This window comes from Trachemys scripta, chromosome 12 (assembly GCF_013100865.1).
Source record: "Trachemys scripta elegans isolate TJP31775 chromosome 12, CAS_Tse_1.0, whole genome shotgun sequence".
In the NCBI taxonomy this organism is placed as follows: domain Eukaryota; kingdom Metazoa; phylum Chordata; order Testudines; family Emydidae; genus Trachemys; species Trachemys scripta.
Window position 1 is genome coordinate 4,016,699 of NC_048309.1, and position 24,181 is coordinate 4,040,879.

Sequence of the window (24,181 nt, forward strand, 5' to 3'; positions counted from 1 at the left end):
AGCTAGACTTTGACCTGACAATCTGAGTTTAGAACAAATGCTTCCTCACATTCAAGTAAAGTGGTGAGTTGGCTTTTCCACACAAAAAGGAGATATTGGGACAGATATTAAAGCAGCCCAACTTTCATCAGGCATAACTTGATCCAGAGTTTTTGCATGACTAAATCTGAAATTAATCTGAAACCAGTCAGGAAATGTGCCACATAGAAAATGTCATTGAGAGAGAATAAAATAAACAAGTCAAGATATAGTTGTGCCATAAGTCACTTTGAACAGGAGATGGCAGTCTTGTAGCTGAGGCACTGGTCTGGGATTCAGATCTGGGTTTAATTCCCAAATCTGCTGCAGACTGCCTGGGTGAGCTTGGACAATTCACTTCATCCTTGTGCCTAAATTACCCATCTGCAAAATGGGGATACTACCTATTTCCTTTCTCCCACCCTTCATCTGCTCTGTCTGCTTTGACTGTAAGTGCTTTGGGGAAGGGACACAGCCTCTCATTATATATTTGTGCAACAGCTAAAACAGTATGGCCCCAATTCTGGTTGGGGACCTAGGCACTATAACAACCTGTTTGGGGTCCCCAGGCGATATAAATAATTACTAAAACAGACAGCTGGAAATCAACTAATTTTAGTTAAAAGTAAGAATTCTTGTAGCACAAATCAAGTGTACATAACAGACTTTTTTCTTCTTTCTGTGCTTTCTAAATGAATTGTCTGTAACCAGCACAGTTGGTACCATGGCTAAATGCACGCGAGAGGGGGTGAACAGCCCACACTCTTGCTGCCTTCAGGAGATGTTAGCTGTGCTGGCAGGATTGAGAACTGTGACTACTGACATCCAGGTCTGAATCCCCAAATATATGCAATTTCCTGTCAAAGAAAAAGGGTTTCCTGAGTAATTCCCATCCACTGTAATGCAGTTGACCACCACCACCAAGGCATTTGAGCAGACAGAAACTGTGGGAATGTAATGCCAGACTCAACAAAAAATTCTCTCAAAACTTTATATCTAAGAGCAACACTTCCTCACATGAACTTTGTAACAGTCAAGCACTCCACTCCGGAAGGCACTAAGCTCTCTGATGATTTCTGTTTCTCAAAGTTCAAGCCAGCTGGGAGTATCAAGAACACAATACTCCTAATCTCAGAGTTAGGTTGTTTGAACAGACTGTAGTCATTCTGTTTAGCAACACTTATGGATTATGTTAGGTTTCCTGACTTGGGTAAGGTGCCATATGAGAGGAGCAACGGAGCAATTAAAGCAGGACCAATTTCTCGCTGCAAACATGCTGGTAGGGGTAAAGAAGTAGGCAGCCTCTCTGGCCCTGTGATGGGCCCTCATAAAGCTGCCCAGAGATAACAGCTCATGGGTGGGGAGTGCAGGCTCAGAAAGCAGCTTGCTGGTCCAATCTGTGTGTGTCGCCCCTCGCCACACACAGCTCAGTTGTGAGAACAGGCGTCTCGGCCACATGAAAGCTGCCAACATTCACCTCCATCACAAGCAGCATGTAGCTTTCTGGTCATTGATGGAATAGGCAATGGGAACAAGGGCAAGGGAGAGAAAAAACCAAGAGAGCAAAAACTAATAAAAATGGACAGGAAAAAGGAGGAATGGGAGTAACAGGAGGAGTATGAAAAAGAAAAGTAAAGTGGGCAAACAGAAAAAGGTTAGAAACACAGTAACTGAATCAGCAGATAGCATGGAGACATGGGGAAGAACTGCCCATATACTGTGTCTGCTCTTGACATAGTTGCCTATAAGATGTAGCTATTAAAAGGGGGACACGGTGGCCCAAAAACTTGTAGCAAGGACAAGCATAATCACACCTTGGGAAGTTGAGACCCCTTGAGAAAAAGTTGGCTGAGGACCATGGACCACTTTCTAATGGTCTGCTGGCAGTTCTCATGGTGCTGGCTCCACTTCCTTGCTCCCAAAGGCATTTGGGCTCACCAACGTAAAAACATTTTTTTACTCAGAAAGGCGGCCAATTAAGCACATTATTAACTGAGTCACAGAAGATCTACATTTCCTCGATCTGATCGCCAAACCAGTTGTTCTATGGCAATTCCTATGTTCCTATTCTGAGCATAGGCTAATTGGATTGCTTACAACTAGGATATTCAATTTTCTTATTGGTTACAAAGCTGAACTAAAGGTATTTGGAGAGAGAAGAAACTGATCAACTTCACCACTCAACATACTGCTAAAAAAAAGTTAAGGCTCGTCTACACTTACTGGGGGTTCGATGACCGCCGATCACTCTCCCATTGACATCGCATAGTGTGGACCCCGCAGTAAGTAGATCTAAGTTAGTCGACTTCAGCTACGTTAGTCATGTAGCTGAAGTTGCGTAACTTAGATCGATCTCCCCCCGTAATGTAGACAAGATGTTAGTCATGCTTCTTTGATCAACATTGAGTTCACCAAAGCCAGTGCATTCTTACTCCTATCGAATCACACATTATTCCATGCTCTGAAATATTTTTCAAGATGGGTTCTTGAAAACTATTTGAAATACTGTTGTATTTATTACCATACGAATATGAAGCAAACTTTTTTTTTTTTTTTTAAAGTTGGATAGTAGACCCATGCTAAAGAAGGAATCTTAAAAGCCATTTAAAATAATCTATGCTGCAACCATGTATGTCAGTCTGTGTTACTGAAAAGATTTTCAAGAATCAAAACATCAACACTGTCTTGAGAGATGGCAAAATAGGTAGATGAGGTGAGGTCCGCAGGGCCAAGAGAGCAAGAGTCAGAAGTGACACAATATGCACCAAAAATGAACCATAACTTCAAACAGAAAACTGACCAGCAGCCCAAACTTTTAAATGATTCTTATTCTCCACCCTCCCCACCCCTTTTCTATGTTTGATAGTCTAATTGGAATACTCAAAGCGACCCACCCTACTGGATTTTGCCATCAAAATGTACTATTTCCATTCCCCCAGTTAACTCAAAAGATGTACCATCTAAAACAAAGGCAGATATGCTGTTTGTCTTCAGTATTTGAAAATGACCACTTTCATGATAGACGGACCCTATGCTTACTGTATTTGATAATAAGGATATTCACCAATATTTCCAAGGGGAATAACTGCCCTGGCTGCAACTGCACCAAATCCTAGAGTAAAAAAGAAAAAGAAAAAATGTCCCCACCAAACTAAAAAGATCCAGGGAACCAGCTGGTATGACAAGGTGTCTACAACGGCAAAACTAACAACAGACCTTGAAACCTTTGTGTCTGCAGGGGACAGAGCTGACTGCTTGGATGTACCTACTGAACACCAGAAGACTAATGCCCAAAGGAAATAATAAAGGGACATCTCAGGGAGCAGTTGGTCCCAAGGCCAGATGGCTGGGCACTCATCCGAATGGACACATACTCATGGAAGGAAGTAAAAAATGGCAGGGTTTTAGATACCATAGCAACTGATAACATAAGCCCCTTGATCATTCTGGTTTAAGTGGTATGGGCTAACTGCCACCCTGTATATAAACACCACCATTTGGCAAGCTAAGACAGGACACTGGCATCTGCTCCAGGCAGACAACTGCCTACCAGCTGACTACAGACAACTCTTCCCAGAAAAAGGGACTGAACATAGTTTCAGAATGCACGTGTGAACCAAACAAGCTGCATTCACAATGTACGAGCTACACGAAAAACGTCAGTTTATAGTTTTAAAAAGCTCTAGCTACTCCAAGGAGTTGGGGGCTCAGCAACCAGGGAAGCTGTTGTTTGTCATTCACAAAGCCACTAGATTGAAGTAATTTCTGGTCACTATGGACACTGCAACTAGCAGGGGTCAGAAAATTTTAGCAAACACAGGGACAACCCAAAGGGAAAAACAACAAAACAAAAAACCCCACAGCAAACAACAGCAGAGCAATACTTTTTGCTGAAGCCATTTAAAAATATTTGATTATAAGACTACACATTTTCCTTCCAAGGTGGACATCCATTTTTGGATACACAATGTGCATTGCAACCTCAAGGAAAGTGAGTGATGATGTAATGTTAACTGATACCACATTATCCACTGGTTACTATTGCTATTACATCTAAGCCCTCCAAAGTAAATGGTAATTTAAAAATAAAATAAATGAACCTTATTTAGAGTATGTATTTCTCAATACACATCTGTAAATCAAATAGAAGAAAGGAAATATCAAAGAGATATTTGCCATCTGAGGTCATTTGTGTGTTTTTCAGAAGCACAGCTGTTGATTTAACTCCTCTTCAGATAGAAATCACACTGGTAAAATTAACTTTTTATAGACAGTGTTTTAAAGAGACACTATCGGATTTAAAACCATATTTTTAAAAATTTATGTCCTTACCTATGTTAACATTGCATACGTTACTACAACTAGAATCTGTGCTGTTCACACATTTTGTATTTCTCTCAACCTGGACAATGAAAATAGATCTGTCATTTCTGTTTCTAGTTAATTTCTCTTTCAGCTTCTTATGCTCTAATACAATGGAAAAGTAGCTGAGAAGCAAGGAATGCAGGGAAAATCTTATTGGTTTAAAAATTTGCTCTGGATTTTAAAAAGATACAGCATAGAAACATTTCTACAGACCTGAGGTTATATGTAAAAGCTTTAAAAAACAAACAAAAAAAACATTTTTAAAACAAAAAATTGGGCTAAACATAAGCTAATCCAGGCCCTTTAAACCTTGCACACTGATTGAGGAACTGAAAGAAGCAAAGTCTTTGGTGGTTTAAACACAGTTCCTTTTCTCTACTTCAACTTTTTACTCTGAGATGTATGTCTGGAAGTTATTTTTATAACAGGTGCAGTCTGCATTTAATGCACATCAACGTTCATCTCCACAGTGCTACCTGCAAACTGGCACTAAGAAGCACAAACGTCTGACATATGAGGAAAATAAAGTTACAAGGCAAATAAGCACAAGGCACAAGATCCCATGGGTTTCCCTACCCATATTCAATTCACACAAACCACAACACCTCCCTGTCGTTGAAGATCAAGATACTGACTGAACTAGTAGCCTGTGGAAAGAGATGCTGTGCTAAGTGGAAAAAAAAAATCTGATGAATATAAAACTATCCATTTTCTTGAGTCTTATACACGATCCTCCCCTGTAGGGTTCCCACTTTTGTGAAAATATTCAGTCAGTGGGTTCCTCTATGGAGATTTTTGTCAGTATACCTGATGGGTCCGAACTGTAACGTCCAAAAAGCAAAGTGAACCTACCTATTGCTTCTTCATAGAAGGAACAATGGTCTGAACACAAAACCAATCATGATTTTTAAGTTATTTTAATTGAGATTTTCACTGTCCAGTTCGGGGCATCACACCTTAGGGAAGATGTGGATAAACTGGAGAGACTCCAGAGGAGAGCAACAAAAATGATGACAGGTTTAGAAAACCTGACCTATGATGAAAGGTTAGAAAAACTGGACATGTTTAGTCGTGAGAAAAGAAGACTGAGGGGGAACCTGATAAGCTTCAAGTATGTTAAGGGTTGTTCTAAAGAGGACAGTGATCAGCTGTTCTCCATGTCCACTGAAGGTATGACAAGTAGTAAACCGTTTAATCTGTAGTAAGGGAGATTTAGGTTAGATATTAGGATAAACTTCCTAACTATACATGTAGTTAAAATATGGAATAGGCTTCCAAGGGACGTTGTGGAATCCCCGTCATTGGAGGTTTTTAAGAACAGGTTGGACAGACACCTGGTAGGGATGGTGTCATAACTATAAAGGGAAGGGTAACAACCCGCCTGTGTACAATACTATAATCCCTCCTGGCCAGAGACACCAAAATCCTTTTACCTGTAAAGGGTTAAGAAGCTCAGGTAACCTGGCTGACACCTGACCCAAAGGACCAATAAGGGGACAAGATATTTTCAAATCTTGGTGGGGGGAAGGCTTTTGTTTGTGCTCTTTGTTTTGGGGGTTGTTCGCTCTTGGGACTAAGGGGGACCAGACATCAATCCATGTTCTCCAAATCTTTCTGAACAAGTCTCTCATATTTCAAACTTGTAAGTAACAGCCAGGCAAGGTGTGTTAGTTTTATCTTTGTTTCCTCAACTTGTAAATGTTCCTTTTGCTAGTGTTTACCTCTGTTTGCTGTAACTTTGAACCTAAGGCTAGAGGGGGTTCCTCTGGGCTCTTTGAATCTGATTCCCCTGTAAAGTTATTTTCCATCCTGATTTTACAGAGATGATTTTTACCTTTCTTTCTTTAATTAAAAGCCTTCTTTTTAAGAACCTGATTGATTTTTCCTTGTTTTAAGATCCAAGGGGGTTGGATCTGGACTCACCAGGAATTGGTGGGGGAAAGGAGGGGGAATGGTTATTTTCTCCTTGTTTTAAGATCTAAGGGTCTGGATCGGTGTTCACCAGGAAATTGGTGGAGAAGTCTCTCAAGGCTACCCATGGAAGGGTTATAGTACTTGGGAGGGATATATTCTGGGGGGAGGGTGGTAGACAGTTTCCCAAATGACTCAAATAATTTGGGTGGTGGCAGCAAAACCAGATCTAAGCTGGTAGTTAAGCTTAGAGATTCTCACGCAGGTCCCCACATCTGTACCCTAGAATTCAGAGTGGGGAAGGAACCTTGACAGATGGTCTAGGTTTACTTGGTCCTGCCTCAGGCTGGAGGCTGGCCTTGACCTCTCGAGGTCTCTTGCAGCCCAACATTTCTATGATTGTTAACCCAACCTTTAACCGATTTATAACTAAACTGATAAATTCTTTGGAATAACTTTGATAACATAAGTAGTAATGCATTTTATTCCAATGTGACACTTTTTCAGGACTTTATTCCTTGCCCTACAAATCTGCACACTCAGTTGGCACTTTCAAAACAACAAGAAATAACTGGATTCCGAGGGACGGGCTCAACTGCATATGAAGAAAAGTTATAGATCTCACAGAGATGTCTGATACACCTCCCCATGTATATACTAAAATAATTTTAACTCCATTTCAGTACACCATGGTAGTGACCTGACGGGCCTTCCTTATAGCAAAAATGGAGATCTAAGATGGATTTGTACAAAACTCTCTCAATTCACTTCTGAAAGACAATGTAGTTTGCTTCCTGTGCAAGAGAAAATAAAAATATGCTACATTTAACCTGTTTAAAACTATCCATTACAACAGGAAAAAACCTTGCAGGATATTTCAGGATATTCAAATGTGTTATATTTAACTTGAATTATCATTTTAAATCACCTATTCAAAATTTGGTGATGGGAGAGAGGATTCCTTTGTGGATATCTGCTGTTTGAATTATAACCAGTAAAACATAAATCAGTCTAAATTTATCTTTAATCTTTTGTGATACCTTAATTTACATGTACTTCACATGGAATACACATCATTTAAAAGGAAAAGCTGTCTCCAGCTCCTATCTGTCAAAACCCATTAAGGTAAGGGTTTTTCTTAGCCTGGAAGATTTTAGTCAGTCTTACAGCCCACAATCAAGAACTGTTGTTTCTGAAGACAATACATTCCACTGAATTCTCTAGTAGTTGTATCTATTTGCAAATTCAAAATTAAAAAGGTGATGAAAGGTAAAAACAAGCAAGTTATTGAACAGGCTCTAACCATTTTTTTCAGTGATTTATCTGCCCAGCTCTCTTTTTCCCTTTCTCTCCCACAGTGTTACAAACCAGTTGATGTATGAGAAAGTATTATTATGAAGCTGCTACCATCCCTAAAATTAAAGCTGAAACTGGTGTTTTTGCTACAGACCTGATTTAAGGGGGAAGAGGGACAGTGCTGGTCTTGGCTGTTGAAACTATTGTGCTAGAAGTTGACATAAAATTTGTTCTTTTTAAACTAAAACTGTTTCAAGGGTTTTTTGTTGTTGTTGGAGAAAAATGCAAGTTAGTTTTAGATTCCTTTGTGTCAAATACTAGCCCAAACATTCTGCTTAAAAATAAAATCAAAATAAACTTGGCAAGTGTTAGATTCTAGCACTTCTAGTTTGTGTGTACTGAATTTATTATGATAAATAGAAATTGCCAGGATATTAAGGTTTTGAAAAAGTAGCTAGTGAGTATGAACAACAATGATATCTAATTTCACTATCACCAGATGGGACTTCATGTAATCTGTACTATCCCACAATATCACCCCACACCATCAAGGTGAAGGCTTGTCAAGTGCAAGTCTATAGAAATGATGCTAACAAATGCATGGAAGGGAAAATACTACCACCGAAGAAGGAAATTTGACAAAAAAATGCACACACAATATCATGTGTTTATAACAACGCTTCAGTTGAGACAAGCCAGCAAGTTACAACAGCACATATTGACCTTCTAAGCACAGGGATCGGCAACCTTCGGCACGCGGCTCGCCGGGGCGGGCCGGGCCAGTTTGTTTACCTGCTGCGTCTGCAGGTTCGGCCAACCACAGCTCCCACTGGCCAGGGTTCACCGCTCCAGGCCAATGGGGGCTGCGGGAAGTGGCGCGGGCTGAGGGATGTGCTGGCCACGGCTTCCTGCAGTCCCCATTGGCCTGGAGCAGAGAACCGCCGCTAGTGGGAGCTGCGATTGGCTGAACCTGTGGATGCGGCAGGTAAACAAACTGGCCCGGCCCACTCTGGCGAGCCGCGTACCAAAGGTTGCCGATCCCTGTTCTAGCAGCTGTCTGAACAGCAAGCAATCTTTAATGAAATTATGTATTAAATGATAATTAAGTGAAACAGGATAGCGGTATTTCCTTGCTTTTACTGGGTGATGTATTACTTCAAAAAAATGTGTTCCTAATTATTCAGCCTATTAGGCCAACATTTTTTATACTAAAGATAAAGATAACATTGTCTCTTGTGCCTTGAAGCACCAAAGCCTAATAGGTCCTCCACAGCAGTCTATGTTGCATTAAAAAGTAGTTTCGTGCACTAGGAAGTGAGGTTTGAGATTCCAGCTCAGTCCCTCACTTTGGGGCCAGGAGCATTAAACAGGGTGTGCAGACCACTTCAAATTGTTCTTCAGCAACTCCTCTGGAGGACCCATTGTTGAATAACTCCAGAGGAACAATAAGCAAGACCCTGGGACTTTTAAAAGTGGAGAAAACAGGACAGAGGTCTTCTGCATTCCATAAAAGACTCAGAAGAGCACCAGGGGAAAAACAGAACACAAATCTAAGTCAGGTGAAATTCCTTTTCTCCTTAAGCACAACAAACCATCTTTCTATTTTCCAACTACTTCAAACGCTCCTACTTACCAAGGTGTGCCGTTTCATGTGCTCCCTGCGTGTGAATTTTTTCCCACAGATTTCACAAGGATAGGGTCTTTCTCCTGTATGGGATCGCATGTGTCTCTTCAGGATACACTGATGCATGGCTGAGAAACTGCAGTATGGGCACTTGAATTTTTTTCTGATGACTGTGAATTCGTTTACTGAAAAAGAGCAACCCAAGAAAGCAGGTTACAACTTAAAACATTTCAAATAATCCATTTTCTTGCTTAATGTTCATTAATGTTTTTGCTGTCAGACCACATTCCCACTGTTTTACGCTCCGCATAAGGAAAACATTTAACAAGTTCAATTATGTTACACTGTCTTTCTAATGTCTGCCTTATTAAGCGGCAGATTTTAACTAGGGTACTTATACTGTGTCAACACAGCTGGGAACTTCAAGTATCTCCCCCAGAGAAATTTGTTGATAAGACAGTACACCAGGCTGTCAAATATTTAGCAACAGCAAAAGAATGACCCAATTTCCTTAATGTCTGTTAAAGTACAAAACAAAAGGGGACTATAATCTGCTATAATGCTAAATTATTTTCAGGAATTAGTTGGCCAACAGAGAGAGATCTGAAATTCAAGCATAGTTCTAGTTAGTGACAATGCCCTGATGTACTGAAACAGCTACATGCAGAATCAGGTCAGAAATAACTGGCTGTGAAGAGAGGATCACAAATGTGACATGTCGATAGCAGTATACAGAATTTCTCTTTAAACCCCTAAGTAAAACGAATGAGTGAAATGCAGTTTATAATAAACCAGGTACCATGGCAGTATTTCCATTAATGTTCAAAGATTGAGGGGCATCTTGAACAAATATAGAGTTCACCATGCAAGCATTTAACAGTAACCATCTTTAAAGTAGTATTACTATTGCTGCAAGTATAGAGAGTAGCAAAAAGCGGATACAAAATGTTGAATTAAAGCGCAGTTCTTGAAAGAGTGTTCACAGTCCAAATTGTATAATCTTTGTTGGAATAATTTTCTTATCACATTCTCCGGAATGATTTGGAAGAGAATGAATTTTTATAAGTTATTCCTGTGCTGTCAATATTTCTCCTTTTGCCATCCTTTTAGAGGTAAAGTGCACTCAAACTGGACTCTAGGGATACATACAGTATTGACAGCCTAAGGGTCTAATTTGCCAGCAGAGTGCACATAGAAGCTGTGTTGATGTTTCCCCCTCCAAATAAAAATGAAAGTGGAACATGCAAAACAAAGCAGGGGAAAAAAGAAGATCTAATATTCCTTAATGGAACCCACCCACTATACATTTGGAGGTCATTGTCCTTGTGCATGTAGCATTTGATATCTTCTCATTAATAATTTTCTTGGTTGCCATTACTATATGTTAAATATTACCCACTTCAATGATCATCTTTGCCCAAAGCAGTTTTACTGCTAGTAAGGAACTGGATTCTTAATCTTAAGGATACTGGTTTGCATTCAATAAAAGCAAATTCTAGTTGACATCTTAAACCTTGGTGGGCTTAAACATGGTATTGTTCTAGGTAGATGGCAAACCAGCATTGTGTTTTCAAATGAAGCACCGCATGTAGGAGAGTGAAGGAAACAAGGGAAGTCTAATGTCTATTATGGTCTTATGTCATTGAAGGTACCGAGTTAAATGATAAGCTGCTTACTCAAATATTACATCCTGCAAAGATCCCACTAGCTAAGTCAACACTGAGAGCTCTCAGCATCTCAGACTCGCGCCCTTCAAGTGCAATTGTACTCTGAAAAATGAACTATTTTAAAATGACATCTTTTTACTCAGCAGGCCTGTTTCATCAGCTTACTCTGGTGACCAGTTATTTTTAAAAATTTACTTTTATTTGCATTGCAGAGCAAACACAACGAGAGGGGGAACTAGGTTTGATTCCTCATGCAAACACAGTGCAGACACTCTCCTGAAAAAAAATGCCCCAGAATTGTGCTGGGCTGCCACATGCCATTTTCCAGATAATGCACAAAAGTGGTCCTAACAAGAACTGGTTGGAACATTTTTGACTAAATATATTTTCATTGAAATATGTTGTTAAATCGAAGAGTCCATGTTTCAGAGACTTATCAGTTTTCTAAGGTCCAGGGCTTTCTGGTAATTTCTGACAAGAGAGAGATGCCCAAATTGAAAATCTGATCTTTTCGATAAGAAAAATGGACATTTTAACACAATTCCACTTTGTGGAAACATTTGGAAAATTTTGTTTTCGTTCTAACATGGAATGAAATCAAATTTCAACAACTCAAATATTGTCATGAAACAGAATTGTCATCCTCTGGCTGGCTCTAGTCCTGACCACCTAGAGAGAAGATCCAAAGTATAGTTTCCTGCTCCAGCAAATGGGGCAGTTATTTTTAAATCTACCTCTAAATCTTCTCAAATCAGCACTTTGAACTTAACAGTCCTCATATCTTGTCCCAAACTGTTGCTCTGTTGTGTTCTATAGCTTGTGTGTTCCACCATGAAGTTATTTAAAGCAGCCCTGGAAAACTGTCATGAAAATTTACTAGTCCAAGCACAAAACCTATTCATCCACCTGTACCATGGTGACTATAATGATAATAATGAAAAAAACAAAGACTATTTTATTCACTTGTCAGAAAAGATTACCCACTCCAGTCAAGTAGAATTTCCTAAGGTTAGTTTAAAGGGATTACAAACATGCATGCAAACTGCTTTGGGAACCTATGGGATGAAAAGTGCAAAATAAATGAAAGATATAACACCTGAGTTCCCGGCACCATTCTCTCTCAATAAAGCACGTTCTAATATCCATTGCTCTGCGCCAGCTATTGTTGATAAAACAATAGCAACAGCTTGCTTGCATAGTCACTGTGCTACCAGTATTTAACTTCTTACTTGTAAAGCACTGTTGAAATAAACTAGAGAATGGAAAGGTATTCTAGTCTATTTTATTTTTCCAACTTGCCTGGGATGAAAAATATTTTGCCTTTGTATCGTATCTAACACACTTCCCAGTCTATTTCTTTTATAAGCAATCTTTAGCACGTTTGAATATTGTGAAGGACAAAGATATTTATGATAATCTGTTACCAATTTGAATAGGGGATAAGATCTCTCAGCTGCTTGACTACTAACAATAGGTTATACAAACAAAACATTTGCACACCACAGGATCACCATAACCCAAATACTACAGAATCTAGACAAGGTAAGCAAGCTATCAGCAGATCAGGTAAGATCAGCCAAGGTCATCTAAGCCTCCCACAGCTACAAGGCTATTTTCAGTATTGTTTAACAATTTAAACCGAACATACATAACTTAATACAATCCTTATGTCATTCCCAGCTATCCAGCTCTGTTGGATTCCTTCAGAGGTGGTTATTTACAGGAATTAAACTAGTCACAGATGCAGTAAACAAGGCTCCTGCAGGTCCACCTTTGTGAACAGGTGGTGTTCCTTCTCATGTACAGTTAACCAAATCAGTTTAAAAAAATGCTGACCTAGTATGGAATACTAATTCAAAACAAATTGGGTCCTTTCAATGAAAATGCCTCAAATTAACAGCAAATTTGTTACATTTTGGATTAGCTTTCACCATCACCTAAAAAAATGTCATTATAGTAATCTACTGGTGAAATACACTATAAATAAATGCAGGTCTTGATCCTCTTACCGATGGAGTGTAGGAAATTTTCCCCAGTGGGTGTGTGAAGGAGTGCTGAAGCTATCCATTTCTGCAGAATTTAAGATGTTCTTAAGAAAAATCAAGTGTAATCCTTGAAGCTGCAAAGAGAACCTTCTAAATGAGAACGGATACAGTACTGCCTTCCTGTGGACTTGTCTACATTATCTGCTGGATCGACGGGCTGTAATTGATCCAGCGGGGGTCGATTTATCGTGTCTAGTATAGACACGATAAATCGACCACTGAGCGCTCTCCTGTTGACTCCGGTACTCCACCGGAGCAAGAGGAGCAGGTGGAGTCAACGGGGAAGAGTCAGCAGTCTACTCACCGCAGTGAAGACATCGTGGTGAGTAGATCTAAGTACGTCGACTTCAGCTACATTATTCAAGTAGCTGAAGTCGCTCAACTTAGATCGATCCCTCTCCCGCCCCCAGTGTAGACCAGACCTGAGTCTGCAAAGACAGACAGTTCTAAGTGCCTTTGCTGCTGCTGGCATTTAAGTGGAGTCAAGCTGACAAGACTATGGTTAGTTTCACTGTTGCTATTCAGAATCCTGACAACAACGAAACTGTAAATCAGTTTCACACTGTCCACCAAGAAACTTCTTACCAGCAACAGAAATAGGTACTGGAACTATTCAGAAGAGGTAACATAGAACAGAAATTGAAAGGCTGGAGTAAGTCACAACAACAGTACGGGGCTGTTTGGAATAGCAATCGAAGAAAAAAATTGCTGGTGTTTCAACGGCAGAACTTCACGTAGGCAGAATGTAGTTAACAGAGTTACAATTAGCCAGGATGCCACCTATACTTAGTGCCATGGGAGTACTCACAGAAATTAAGTGCCCCCAACACCATTCTGTGATACGGTTTCAATTCTGATTTGTAGATTACGAAGGCAAGAAAAGAAGGGATTACTGTCATCTTGTATAATTCAAACCATAGGACTTCCCTGAATTAATTCCCAAGTCAAATATTTTACCAAAATCTAAGTATATTCCACCAACACTATTATAATCTTTATCAACCAAACTTGTAATCTCGTTTAAAATAAAGATATCAAGTTTGACTCGATTTGTTTTGTGTTAACCAAAGTTGACTGGCATTAATTATATTACTCTTTTTTAACTCTTTATTAAAAAAGTCCCATAACAGCTATTCCCTTAGTTTCTTGGGATAGACATCAAGCCTATAGCTACCCATGTCATCCTGCTTATCCTTGAAAATACTGGCATCACATATGTTTTCTTCTAGAGTTCCAGAACTTCCCCAGTGTTCCAAGAATTATTTAAAAAAATCAATGTGAAACTCAGAGGTAAGAATGCCACTTACTTCCTACAATACTAAGATGCCCCTTGGAGGGCTTCCCTCAACTTATTGTCCAGACAACATATGGTTTAAGCTTGTGAAGCTAAATAAATTACACTGCAACATTGCATGTGTTACTGCAGACATAGAAGTCCCCAATTTCAAAGCCAAGGTATACATTTGCAGGAGTTAACCAGGCAAACCCATGTACAAAATGTCCATTTACCCCACTTTGGGTGCACTATCATAGCAAATTCATGCAAATAATGCGTGTATTTGGATACCCAACAGTATGAAAAAAATCAGGTACAAAAGCTTTAAGAGAATGGTTAAAATAGATTAAACCATTTTAACTATTTCTGCTTACCAAGAGAAAGATATGAAAGTCTTATGTTAAATTCAGATACAAACTCTGTTTCAAATAACAGATCCAAAACATTTTATGATAAATGTCCCTCAAATTTACTGCTTTTGGTATTAAAAGGAATCTCAGTGCAGACGACACATTTTTCCAGCTAAGAAACTCTGTTTACTTAAGATTGAACAGACACAGGACAATAATTTGTGCAGTTATAATTTTATTAAAAACTAAATATTTTGTCAAATATCCATATATTTTTAATTCTGCATCTATAAACTAAAAACTTGAAAAATAAAAGCATCATTAGAAAAACTCTAATACAGTTTCATTTTAGAGTTTCACAGCACTATCTGTTAAACACATACCTATAAGCATGTATATTTAGTCAACAATATAGTAACCTTGGTATGGACAGACAATGAATTTTTTTGTCTAAATGACAAAGTTTAAATGTACAAACTATTTGCTCTAAATAAAAAGGCTAATATTAAATATTTACAACACGTAGAAATAGCAGCATCTGTAAACAAGGAAACGATCATTGACCAGATTACCAAGATCATTACCAACAGCGATACATGGCAAATCTCTAAATGAGGAATAGCACCAAGAAATGAAATATGCATAACGAACAGAGCTGCATTTTTAAACAAAAACTGCAAAAATAAATAATTTTATAAATACATTTATATAAAATGAGTGTTTTAAAAAAAATTATCCAGCAACACTACAAAAACTTTGGCATTACTGTCTCAAGTCATCTATCTAGTTTCACTGAGGTAAATTTTCATTGTTTTACATTTTTAGAATTCTCTCCTTGCTAATACATGTTAGCTCCCCTCCCGCTTCCCCACCTGAAAAAGTGATGTACAGATTTAACACTACCCTGGTTTGTACATGCATTTCCTGCATAAATTTGTAAAAAAACCTGTTTGAAAATCTAAATAAACTCCAAACAAATTCCCAATGGAGAAAGATTAAAACTTTTTCAAAAGTATAAATCTGGTCTGTCGACTGTCACTGCTAAACACTGACAAATGCCTAGATGATATAGGAAAAAAACCTGTTATGCAAAGTTAATATGCATTAGACCTATCATGTAACATATTCATATCAATGATGTTATTTCCACTCTAGTTTTGAATATGCACTCCAAGTCAGTGATAAAGGGCCCCATTTCATTTAGCATCACATTGTCTACAGAAGAAATTTTATTGTAAGGTTTGTCTGCAGTTTGGAAGATTTGTAGACAACTCTCTCCCTCCCTCCTCCCCTCCCCCCGCGCAACAAAAAGCCCCACAGCTAAATTTATGCTTTCTTAATATCTTGCTTATCTCATTTGCAACAATTATTCATAATTATTTCTCTTTATTGCTGACTGCTACCATCAGGACCCCCCAAAAGATATGTTCATAATTCAAAATCCCAAATTACGGAGACAGAATTTCTGGAATCCTATGCAGTAACTAGATCAGTTCTGTGCCATATATTGTTTGGCATTCCCCTGCTTCAGTTGTCCACTACTATAAGACTGCAATATATTATTCCATTTGGTGTGTTATTAGAATTGCCATCCTTAAGACAAGATGTTAAACCAAAAGCCATTTCTCCTGATTCTATGGAAATTAAATATTTTTTTAAATTAAAGGGAAAACTTGTTTCCTGACCAAAATTCTCCCTCTCAGGGCTTGTCTACATTACCCGCTGGATAGATGGGCAGCGATCGATCCAGCGGGGGTCGATTTATCGCGTCTAGTCTAGACGCGATAAATCGATCTCCGAGCGCTCTCCCGACGACTACTCCACCAGGTCAAGAGGCGCAGGTGGAGTTGATGGGAGAGCGTCAGCTGTCGACTTCCCACAGAGAAGACATCGCGGTGAGTAGATTTAAGTATGTCGACTTCAGCTACGTTATTCACATAGCTGAAGTTGTGTAACTTAGATTGATTTCCTCCCCCCCCGCCCCCCAAAAGTGTAGACCAGGCCTCAGAAATAGCTGCTACATTTCCTATATAGTTACATCAATACCAGTAGCTGTTCTGTAAAACACCACATAACTATTGCATAAAGGTGCTATATAAAACTACATTTTATTCTATAAATCTGTAACTTATGCATCTGCTGTGTTACTGCATGACAATTATTGGAATACTGAATCTTTTGGATGCCAAGAAGTATTTCACAAAATAACCTGAGGCAAGTTTTTTGCCTTTCCTTTTACACATTAGACTGCATTTTATATTTTTAAGCTCAAACTGCAATTTTTGTTATTTACATAGTAAAACCAATAATCCCTATCACATCTTCTCCTACTTCCTAATTCTGAACTTAAAAATACAAGTTTAAGGAAGTTTTCTATTACAACTATATAACATCTGTTATATTGTTTCCTGAAATTCTAATGTTTGGGGTGTTTTTAATTAATTTGCTCCTATCCGTGAAGACAAGAACTTGCAAGTCACTCAAGAAGTTTGATAAATATTTGCACAGGTGTCAGGAATCAATACCATCGGTATTAACTGTACATATTACAATAAAATGCCTAATTAACCTGTCTAGTAGAAAATAATTTCTTCCACACCTATGTGATCTCATTTGGATGTTAAATTAATTCAATCAAGTCCCTTAAACATTAGGGAAATGACAGGGCTAATCTAGTTGAAAGAATGTTATCTAGACACTTTCACAAAGAATAACACAAAATAAAGGACAAACTTAAAAACCTCAAAACAACAAACTCTGCAGAAAATGCTACAAAAATCAGAGAACCAGCAGAGCGTTGGTTAGAATGAGAGAAAAGAGGAAGAAATGATCAAGGGTCTTCTTTCATGATCCACCTACTCCTTCTATTTATAAGATGTATTCAGTGACTTTAAAAGTTCCATATGTGTTTCACTACATTTATTACCATTGTGGCAATTTGAGTTCCAATGACTGAACCGAAGCATCACTGAAGAAATCAGATAGGAGCCAGATTTGTGACTGATGTTACACAGGTATTAATTCCCTAGTACAGGGGGAAACCCCCACCCCAAATAAGTATTTAATATGGCCATTATATCTGCCTGTGGCACATAACAGTCTAACTTCCTATGGGTTGTAATACTTTGGGTTAGTTGGGATTAGTGTGAGGGTGTTGGTGCCCTGCGATAAAGAGGTCAGACCCTTTGTAGCCCTGTTGCCTTAAAAACTTTATGACTATGACTCTGTCATGAGGCAACAGTCCTTTTAGGTATGCTGTGGTTACTCATGCTCCCTTTCCGATATGGTCTAGATAAGCCCTCATTTTCTGTTTCCATAATGCCACAGATATTTTTCATGGGGGCAGAGAGATTTTTCACAGTTCCCTCTCACTGCTCAGTTCCTTCCCACCTCCTCTCCCATCTGCCAAAGAGCACAGTAAATTTACTTAGCAATTGCCAAACATCAAATAGGCAGATTAGTCATGTGCATAACAGGAGGAGCAGGTTGATTCTAAGGCTTATTTATACATATATCAATAATCAATAAGGGGAAAGCATTATATGGACAAAGGAGTGCTTAATATGACTTTCTTGCTATATCAATTAACACGATATGTGCCATAATTGTTACAGAGGAACAGACTCTCAAACGGTCTGTGATCTGCTCAGACACGGTGGGGGTGAGGTTGAGTGGTGTTTGTGGCTTCCTGGCCCTAAGCCACCCAGCTCTGGTGCAAATTAGAGCTGCAGTGAAGCAGATATAATTTACACCAGAGGAAGACAGAGAGTGTAGTAGATCAGTGCTCCAGAAGGCGCCACTTCTCCTCCAGGCTGGGGGTGGTAGAGCCACCTCTTCCCGCTTTCCACTGGTAGACAGTTCCTCTGCATGAGAAATTCTCCACTGGCCATCTTCAGCTGTTTTATGCCCACTTTGTGCAGCTTGCAAAAGTGGATTTAGCAGGCTAAAGAATCTGGCCCTTAATGTTTAATCATCCTACAAGTATACAATATTGTTTGTGCAAAACTAAGCATTTCCCTGCCTTGTTTTCCTGAGGTATGGCCATGCTACAAGAGAACTACTTTGGAGAAATCATAGGACTACTACTTCTAAAAGTTTTGTTATTGTTTCCTAGTTATGTTGTCACACACATCAAAAGAACCAATATACAAATTAACCCCAACACATTACATAACCCTTAAGCACCAGACCAAGTTGCTGACAACTTGTGCATTGTGCAGAGTATTTGAAAAGCACACTTACTGTGCCTTAAACTCAGGCCGCACAGATGATTCAGGGGGCCTGGGGTCTTCGGTGGTGGGGGGCCCCTGTCGTCGAATTGCTGCTGAAGACCCGGCACTTTGGCGGCGGGTCCTGGGGCGGAAGGACCCCCCGCCGCGGGTCTTCAGGGCACTTCGGTGGCAGGTCCTGGAGCAGAAGGACCCCCCGCCGCCGAATTGCTGCCGAAGACCCGGAGCGGAAGACGCTCCGGGGGCCCAGGCCCAGCGAGAGATTTCCGGGGCCTCTGGAGCGAGTGAAGGACACCGCTCCAGGGGCCCCGAAAAACTCTTTTGGGGCCCCTGCGTGGCTCGGGGCAAATTGCCCCACTTGCCTCCCTGCCCTGGGCGGCCCTGCTTAAACTACAGCAATTGTTAGAGTAATTAAACTAATATGTATTTGTATGAAAATAAATAGCAAGCTGTGAGTTAAACAGTTCACAGCTTTCAAATAATTGAACCAAAGTAATTAAATGGGAACTATAGTTAGACTTCAACCTTCCAGTAACAGTGGCTAATTGTCAAGCTCCACTGTCTCCACTATATAGTATTAGGCTTTTTGAAGCAAGAGGATCTATTTTTATGTACATTCAATTGGGCTGGCTCAACCACAATGTACAGACCAATTGACGGAGTTAAAACACTTGAAGAAACTTAGTTTTTGAATGCCACATTCTTACTCATAGATATAGAAAATAACTCCAGGTAACATTCAGCAGCATACTAAATAATCTAATGTTCTTAACCCTGCAGCAATTTTAAAAAAATCCTAGTATAGAACCATGCCCAAGTAGCATAGAGTTTCTAAATATGATACAGAAAACTGGACTTCTTTATAAATAGCTTGTGGCATTTGGTGATAGCAAAGTACTTTCATTAACTGGCAGTTTGGGCCAGAGATGGAACTAGCAGCTCAATCCCACAGTTGTGCAATTGCAAAGTTTAGGTCTTTTGTTGTTGTTGTTCTGTTTCTTTTATAATCTGTTTGATGCAATATAAATCTAATCTTTGTCCAATAGCATTCCAGAAGTTTTATGTGGTTTTAAAAACTAGTATAAATGAAGACAGTCAGCAAAGCAGAAATACTTGCACAGTGGTTCAACAGAGTTTCTCACCTAATACAGGCAACAACCAGAGTGTTTTAGGGAAGAGGAAGTGGCTGAGTGCACATACATGATACATTGGCAGGAAGCCAAAGGAAGTTTAAAAAAAAAAATCTCAAAATGCCATAGTCTAATTGTATTAAACAGCAGGCCAGCTTCACCTTTTCTGGTAGGGCTATCTTCCTCTTCCCATGCCTGAGATCTGCTGGAATTTGTACTTTTCAGAACAGATTCACTTTAGCTGCAGTACAGAACAAGCTTATAGTTTAACTGTGTAATGCCTAATATCAGAGGAGGAAATCTCCTTAGATGACAAAGTTGACACAGAGACACGCCCTCTTCCACTCCCAAATGCAATTATCCTGTATACTTCTCAATAATCCATTTGAGACTATTTTTAACAGAACCCATAAAGCAGAATTTTAAACCAAGGAAATGTTTACAATCACTGATCATTTCCATTCATAAAGACCCCCACAGTACATAGGGACAGCAAATAACATACTGCCATGAATTGCTATGTTTACAAAGGAATCTTTTAAAACTGCTTTTAAAAATAAATTAATTATCTTTAAAACCATTATCTCTGTATAACAAATTAAATCTTCTCTAAAGGCTTGAGCTTATATTTAAAAAATACACAAGCCAAAGCTCTTAATCATGACATATAAAAATTTAAAGGGAATGCAACCTCTAATCAGGAGTAATCCAAAATACCATTATATTATCTATCAAAAATATTCTTACACAAAATTGCATCTTGATTCTAATTAGAGTTTTTAGTTTACAAAATCTGGAACTGAAATAATGCCTGACCAATCTGTCCAATATCTGGGAATTATTATAGTGTTATAGCTTATCCAATGGTAAACCCATTTTCGGCTAGTAACAATGCAGCAATATACTCCTCTTAATTTATGGATTTAATAAAAAATAAATTCCTAAAACATGTGATCCCATCTCCCTCCAATTTCATGATTTTCTCATTTCCTTAATACAGCTTTGATAGACCTCCTCAGGTTCCTGATTTTGATCCACACGATCCAGAACTTCTTCACCCATTGGCTGGGCAGAGCCCAGGTAACACACTTTCATATGAGTAGTGAGATTCTTTTGTGTACCAAAACCTTTGCTGCAAAAGAGACACACAAAGGTACGTTCATCTGAGTGCACGGACATGAGATGCCGGTTCAGATCTGTTTTGTCTCGGAAGAGTTTTAAGCAGTCAGGACACTGCATCTTCTTGTGGTTAAAGTGGATTGTCTTTTCATGCCTATCCATATTTGATTTTAGTGTGAAGCTTGCAGGGCACTTAGAACATTGGAAACGGGCAAGCTGATCCTGGGACACATGATCAGTGAGGTCAATGAGCACAGGTCTGGCACAGTCAATTAAGTCAAAAGGAAGAATCATGGAAAAAGCATGCTCGTGTATGTGCTCCTTCAACTTTTCAGTGCACTCAAAAACCCTCCTGCAGAAACCACAAGTCAGACTCTTGGTTAAGGTTGAATCCGAGAACAGGCCTTCATTCCTTAAGTCATCTTCAGATCTTGAAATGTTTATATCTAAAACAGAAACACATGCACACACACGTTAATGACTTTAAGTACAAAATAATTTTTTATTAAAGGTATTGTTCTCTCCATTTACCTGTGTCAGAGTTGTCAAACTGCCACAGTGCTAAAAATCCATCACAGGGGGCCTGCAAATGAAAAGTGCAATGAAGTTAAAATAAACACACAGAAAAATATTTCTCACCCACCCACCAACCCTCCACTTCTTTAACAGAGATCCAGCATTCTATTCAGCAATAATTAATTTCTCTTCTACAGACTTTTCATTATTAACAAAATTTAGAGATGGAGGTCAAGTTTTCAAGTTTGGAGCACAAAGAAGGGAACCTAGATAGGAATTTAAATTCATATTTGGGTTCGTAAGTAAATGTGGTTCCATTTTCAGAGTTGCCTAGCACACACAGCTCCCTTCAACTTAATGGGAACCACAGTGCAGAGCAATTCTGAAAGTCAGGCTACTTTTATTTAAGAGCTGGCATATGGATCCAGGTACCTAGTTTGCCCTTAACCCTTTACTACTATTTTTCTTTCCATACAGAAATAGCCATATCAAGCAAAATCATGCTCTCCTCAGTTTCTTTTATGTTAAGACTACATGATATTACTGATCTGAATTTGGCATAAGCAGTTTGCACTATGCCATTGCATGGCAGATGGTGACCCTGTCTATGGAAGAGTGCGGATGTTGTAGTCTGGGTAGGTTTCTCAGAGATTGGGGACAGGGTGGGGTGGTTAATTAACCTTTCTTACCATGTGATTTTTTCTAAGGTGACTGCAAAGGAAGAGCTGTATTTTACTCCATTTGTTTAATAAGGAGGCAAAGAACTCATTACTGACAGCTACATATTTTAGTTCAGAAACTTTTCCATTACGGAAAGCAATCCCTGCTTCTATCCATGTTTAAGTACTGAGTAAAAAAGCACACTGGACACTTGCGTGTTCAAGCATCCTTATACTGTATTATAACTCTTAATGGTTTTTATAATAAAAAGCACACATGCCATTTTTGTAAAAAACACTAATTACTTTTGGATGTACGTTCCACTGCGGAAAGAAAGAAAGAAAAGGGAAAGGGAGCTGCAAAATTAGGGAAATATTAGCTCTTAATCCAGCCCAGGAGCAAATCTGGATTTTTTTTCTGAAGTTTTAAATTAACTATATTTTGAAAATGTAACTCTAGTGTGACATGGCAGAAGTATAAAATACGATGGTCACTGCATGTTTTTCTACTAAGGAGAATGTGTGTTAAACCCCCCTAACATTTACAAATTTTTGCCGCTATCTCTTGATCTTACCTGAGCCGAGGAAGACAGCTTTCCTTTTATCATGGTTTCTGGTGACATTTCACCAGAACAGGAGATCACAGGGGGGCTCTGAGTGGCAAGGTGTGATGAAGGCAGCAGGGGAGATGGTGCTTCCACTTTGCCATCAAATTCGCCCCTTGAACGATTCAAGTTGGCACCAGGCCCTGGGGAACACAGGAAACGAGTCTCACCCACGTGAACTAGCACCAGCTGGTGGTTTTAAAAAAGGCCCTGAAAAGGCAGTGAATGAGCACTTGCAGTTTATCTTCTGTCAGTGGGAGGGAACGCAGCAGTGTAGTGATGCCAGGCCTTTTGTGTTTTTATAACCAGCCTCCCCACCCAAAATGCCAGTTGTCTGCATGTGATGTATGGGGTGGGGGTTATAGCTCACAGCAGCAAAATGTTCACTAAAGAGAGTCATATGGGAGAAAGAAGCAAAAAGGTAGCACAAATATTCTGAACAATTACACTGCTTTAACAAGTACTATTTCAAACATATAGCTCTAAATTTTCCATGAAATATACAAAAATTATTTATCCACTATCCATATAATTGTCTTTAAAAATTCTGTCAAAGTTTTAAGCCCATTTAACCATAATAAATAAATAAAATTTGTTTTATATAGTATCCTTAATCCCAGATCTCAAAGTGCTTTACAAAAGGTGAGAAAGTACTACCTACATTTTATGATTGGGAAAGCAGAGAGCTTAAGAGACTTGTATGAGGTTGCATAACTAAACCCTAAAAAGAATTACATTCTAAACCTCTACTACAGTTTAAGGGAAAAGAAAATGACTGGCCACTAAAAGGCCAATTTATTTTTGCTGTGCCAGACAAAATAAAAGTGTATCCCTTTGTTCATGTTGTGACAGCAGCTAAATGGTATACAGTACTCAGAAAGTATGTTGACAATCAATGGTGAAAATATATAATGATGTTTTGACTAAGACAAATTGCTATACAAGTTTAAAATTGTTAATTAAACCTTAACAGCCATCTTAATTGTTGCCTCATTTCAATCTCACAAACAAACGATTGCTTGTGAAAAGAAAGTGGGCAAAATCATTAGGAACAAATACTGTATATGCATTGTTCAATATGGTATTGTAAACTAAGCTGTAAAAAAAGCACAATTTAAAATACTTTAAGTCCTTTCAAAGGCTTTTCATTCTTATTACAAGAGAGTACAATAATTTGCTTGCAAGATAGCAAACAAGGTGTATAAAAATTTAGCATAATTTTAATCAAATTATTAAATACGTGCAAATGTTAAATTGCATGGCATGAACAATTATTTCACAAAAAAGATACAACTTAATCAAAATTACAATGGAGCATTCCACCGAAACTGGGTAAGAGTCTCTTACTTAAACCACCCACTACAAAATAAA

The 24,181-nt window shown here is 38.8% G+C and overlaps 1 protein-coding gene across 5 annotated transcripts in view; it reads right to left on the bottom strand.

Moving 5' to 3' along the window:
• Positions 1-24,181, bottom strand: part of ZBTB46 (zinc finger and BTB domain containing 46) — a 100,958-nt gene that overhangs the window by 7,099 nt on the left and 69,678 nt on the right. For 4 of the 5 annotated variants that reach the window (XM_034786615.1, XM_034786613.1, XM_034786612.1 and 1 more), the window contains 3 exons: positions 22,781-22,953; positions 21,562-21,613; positions 14,815-21,476 (listed from right to left, as the gene is read on the bottom strand). In XM_034786615.1, the coding sequence (XP_034642506.1) occupies positions 20,884-21,476; positions 21,562-21,613; positions 22,781-22,953 (818 nt within the window). In that variant the 3' untranslated portion in view covers positions 14,815-20,883. Of the gene's footprint in view, positions 1-9,223; positions 9,400-14,814; positions 21,477-21,561; positions 21,614-22,780; positions 22,954-24,181 lie in introns of those variants that run through there. The other variant, XM_034786616.1, reaches the window with a different exon arrangement.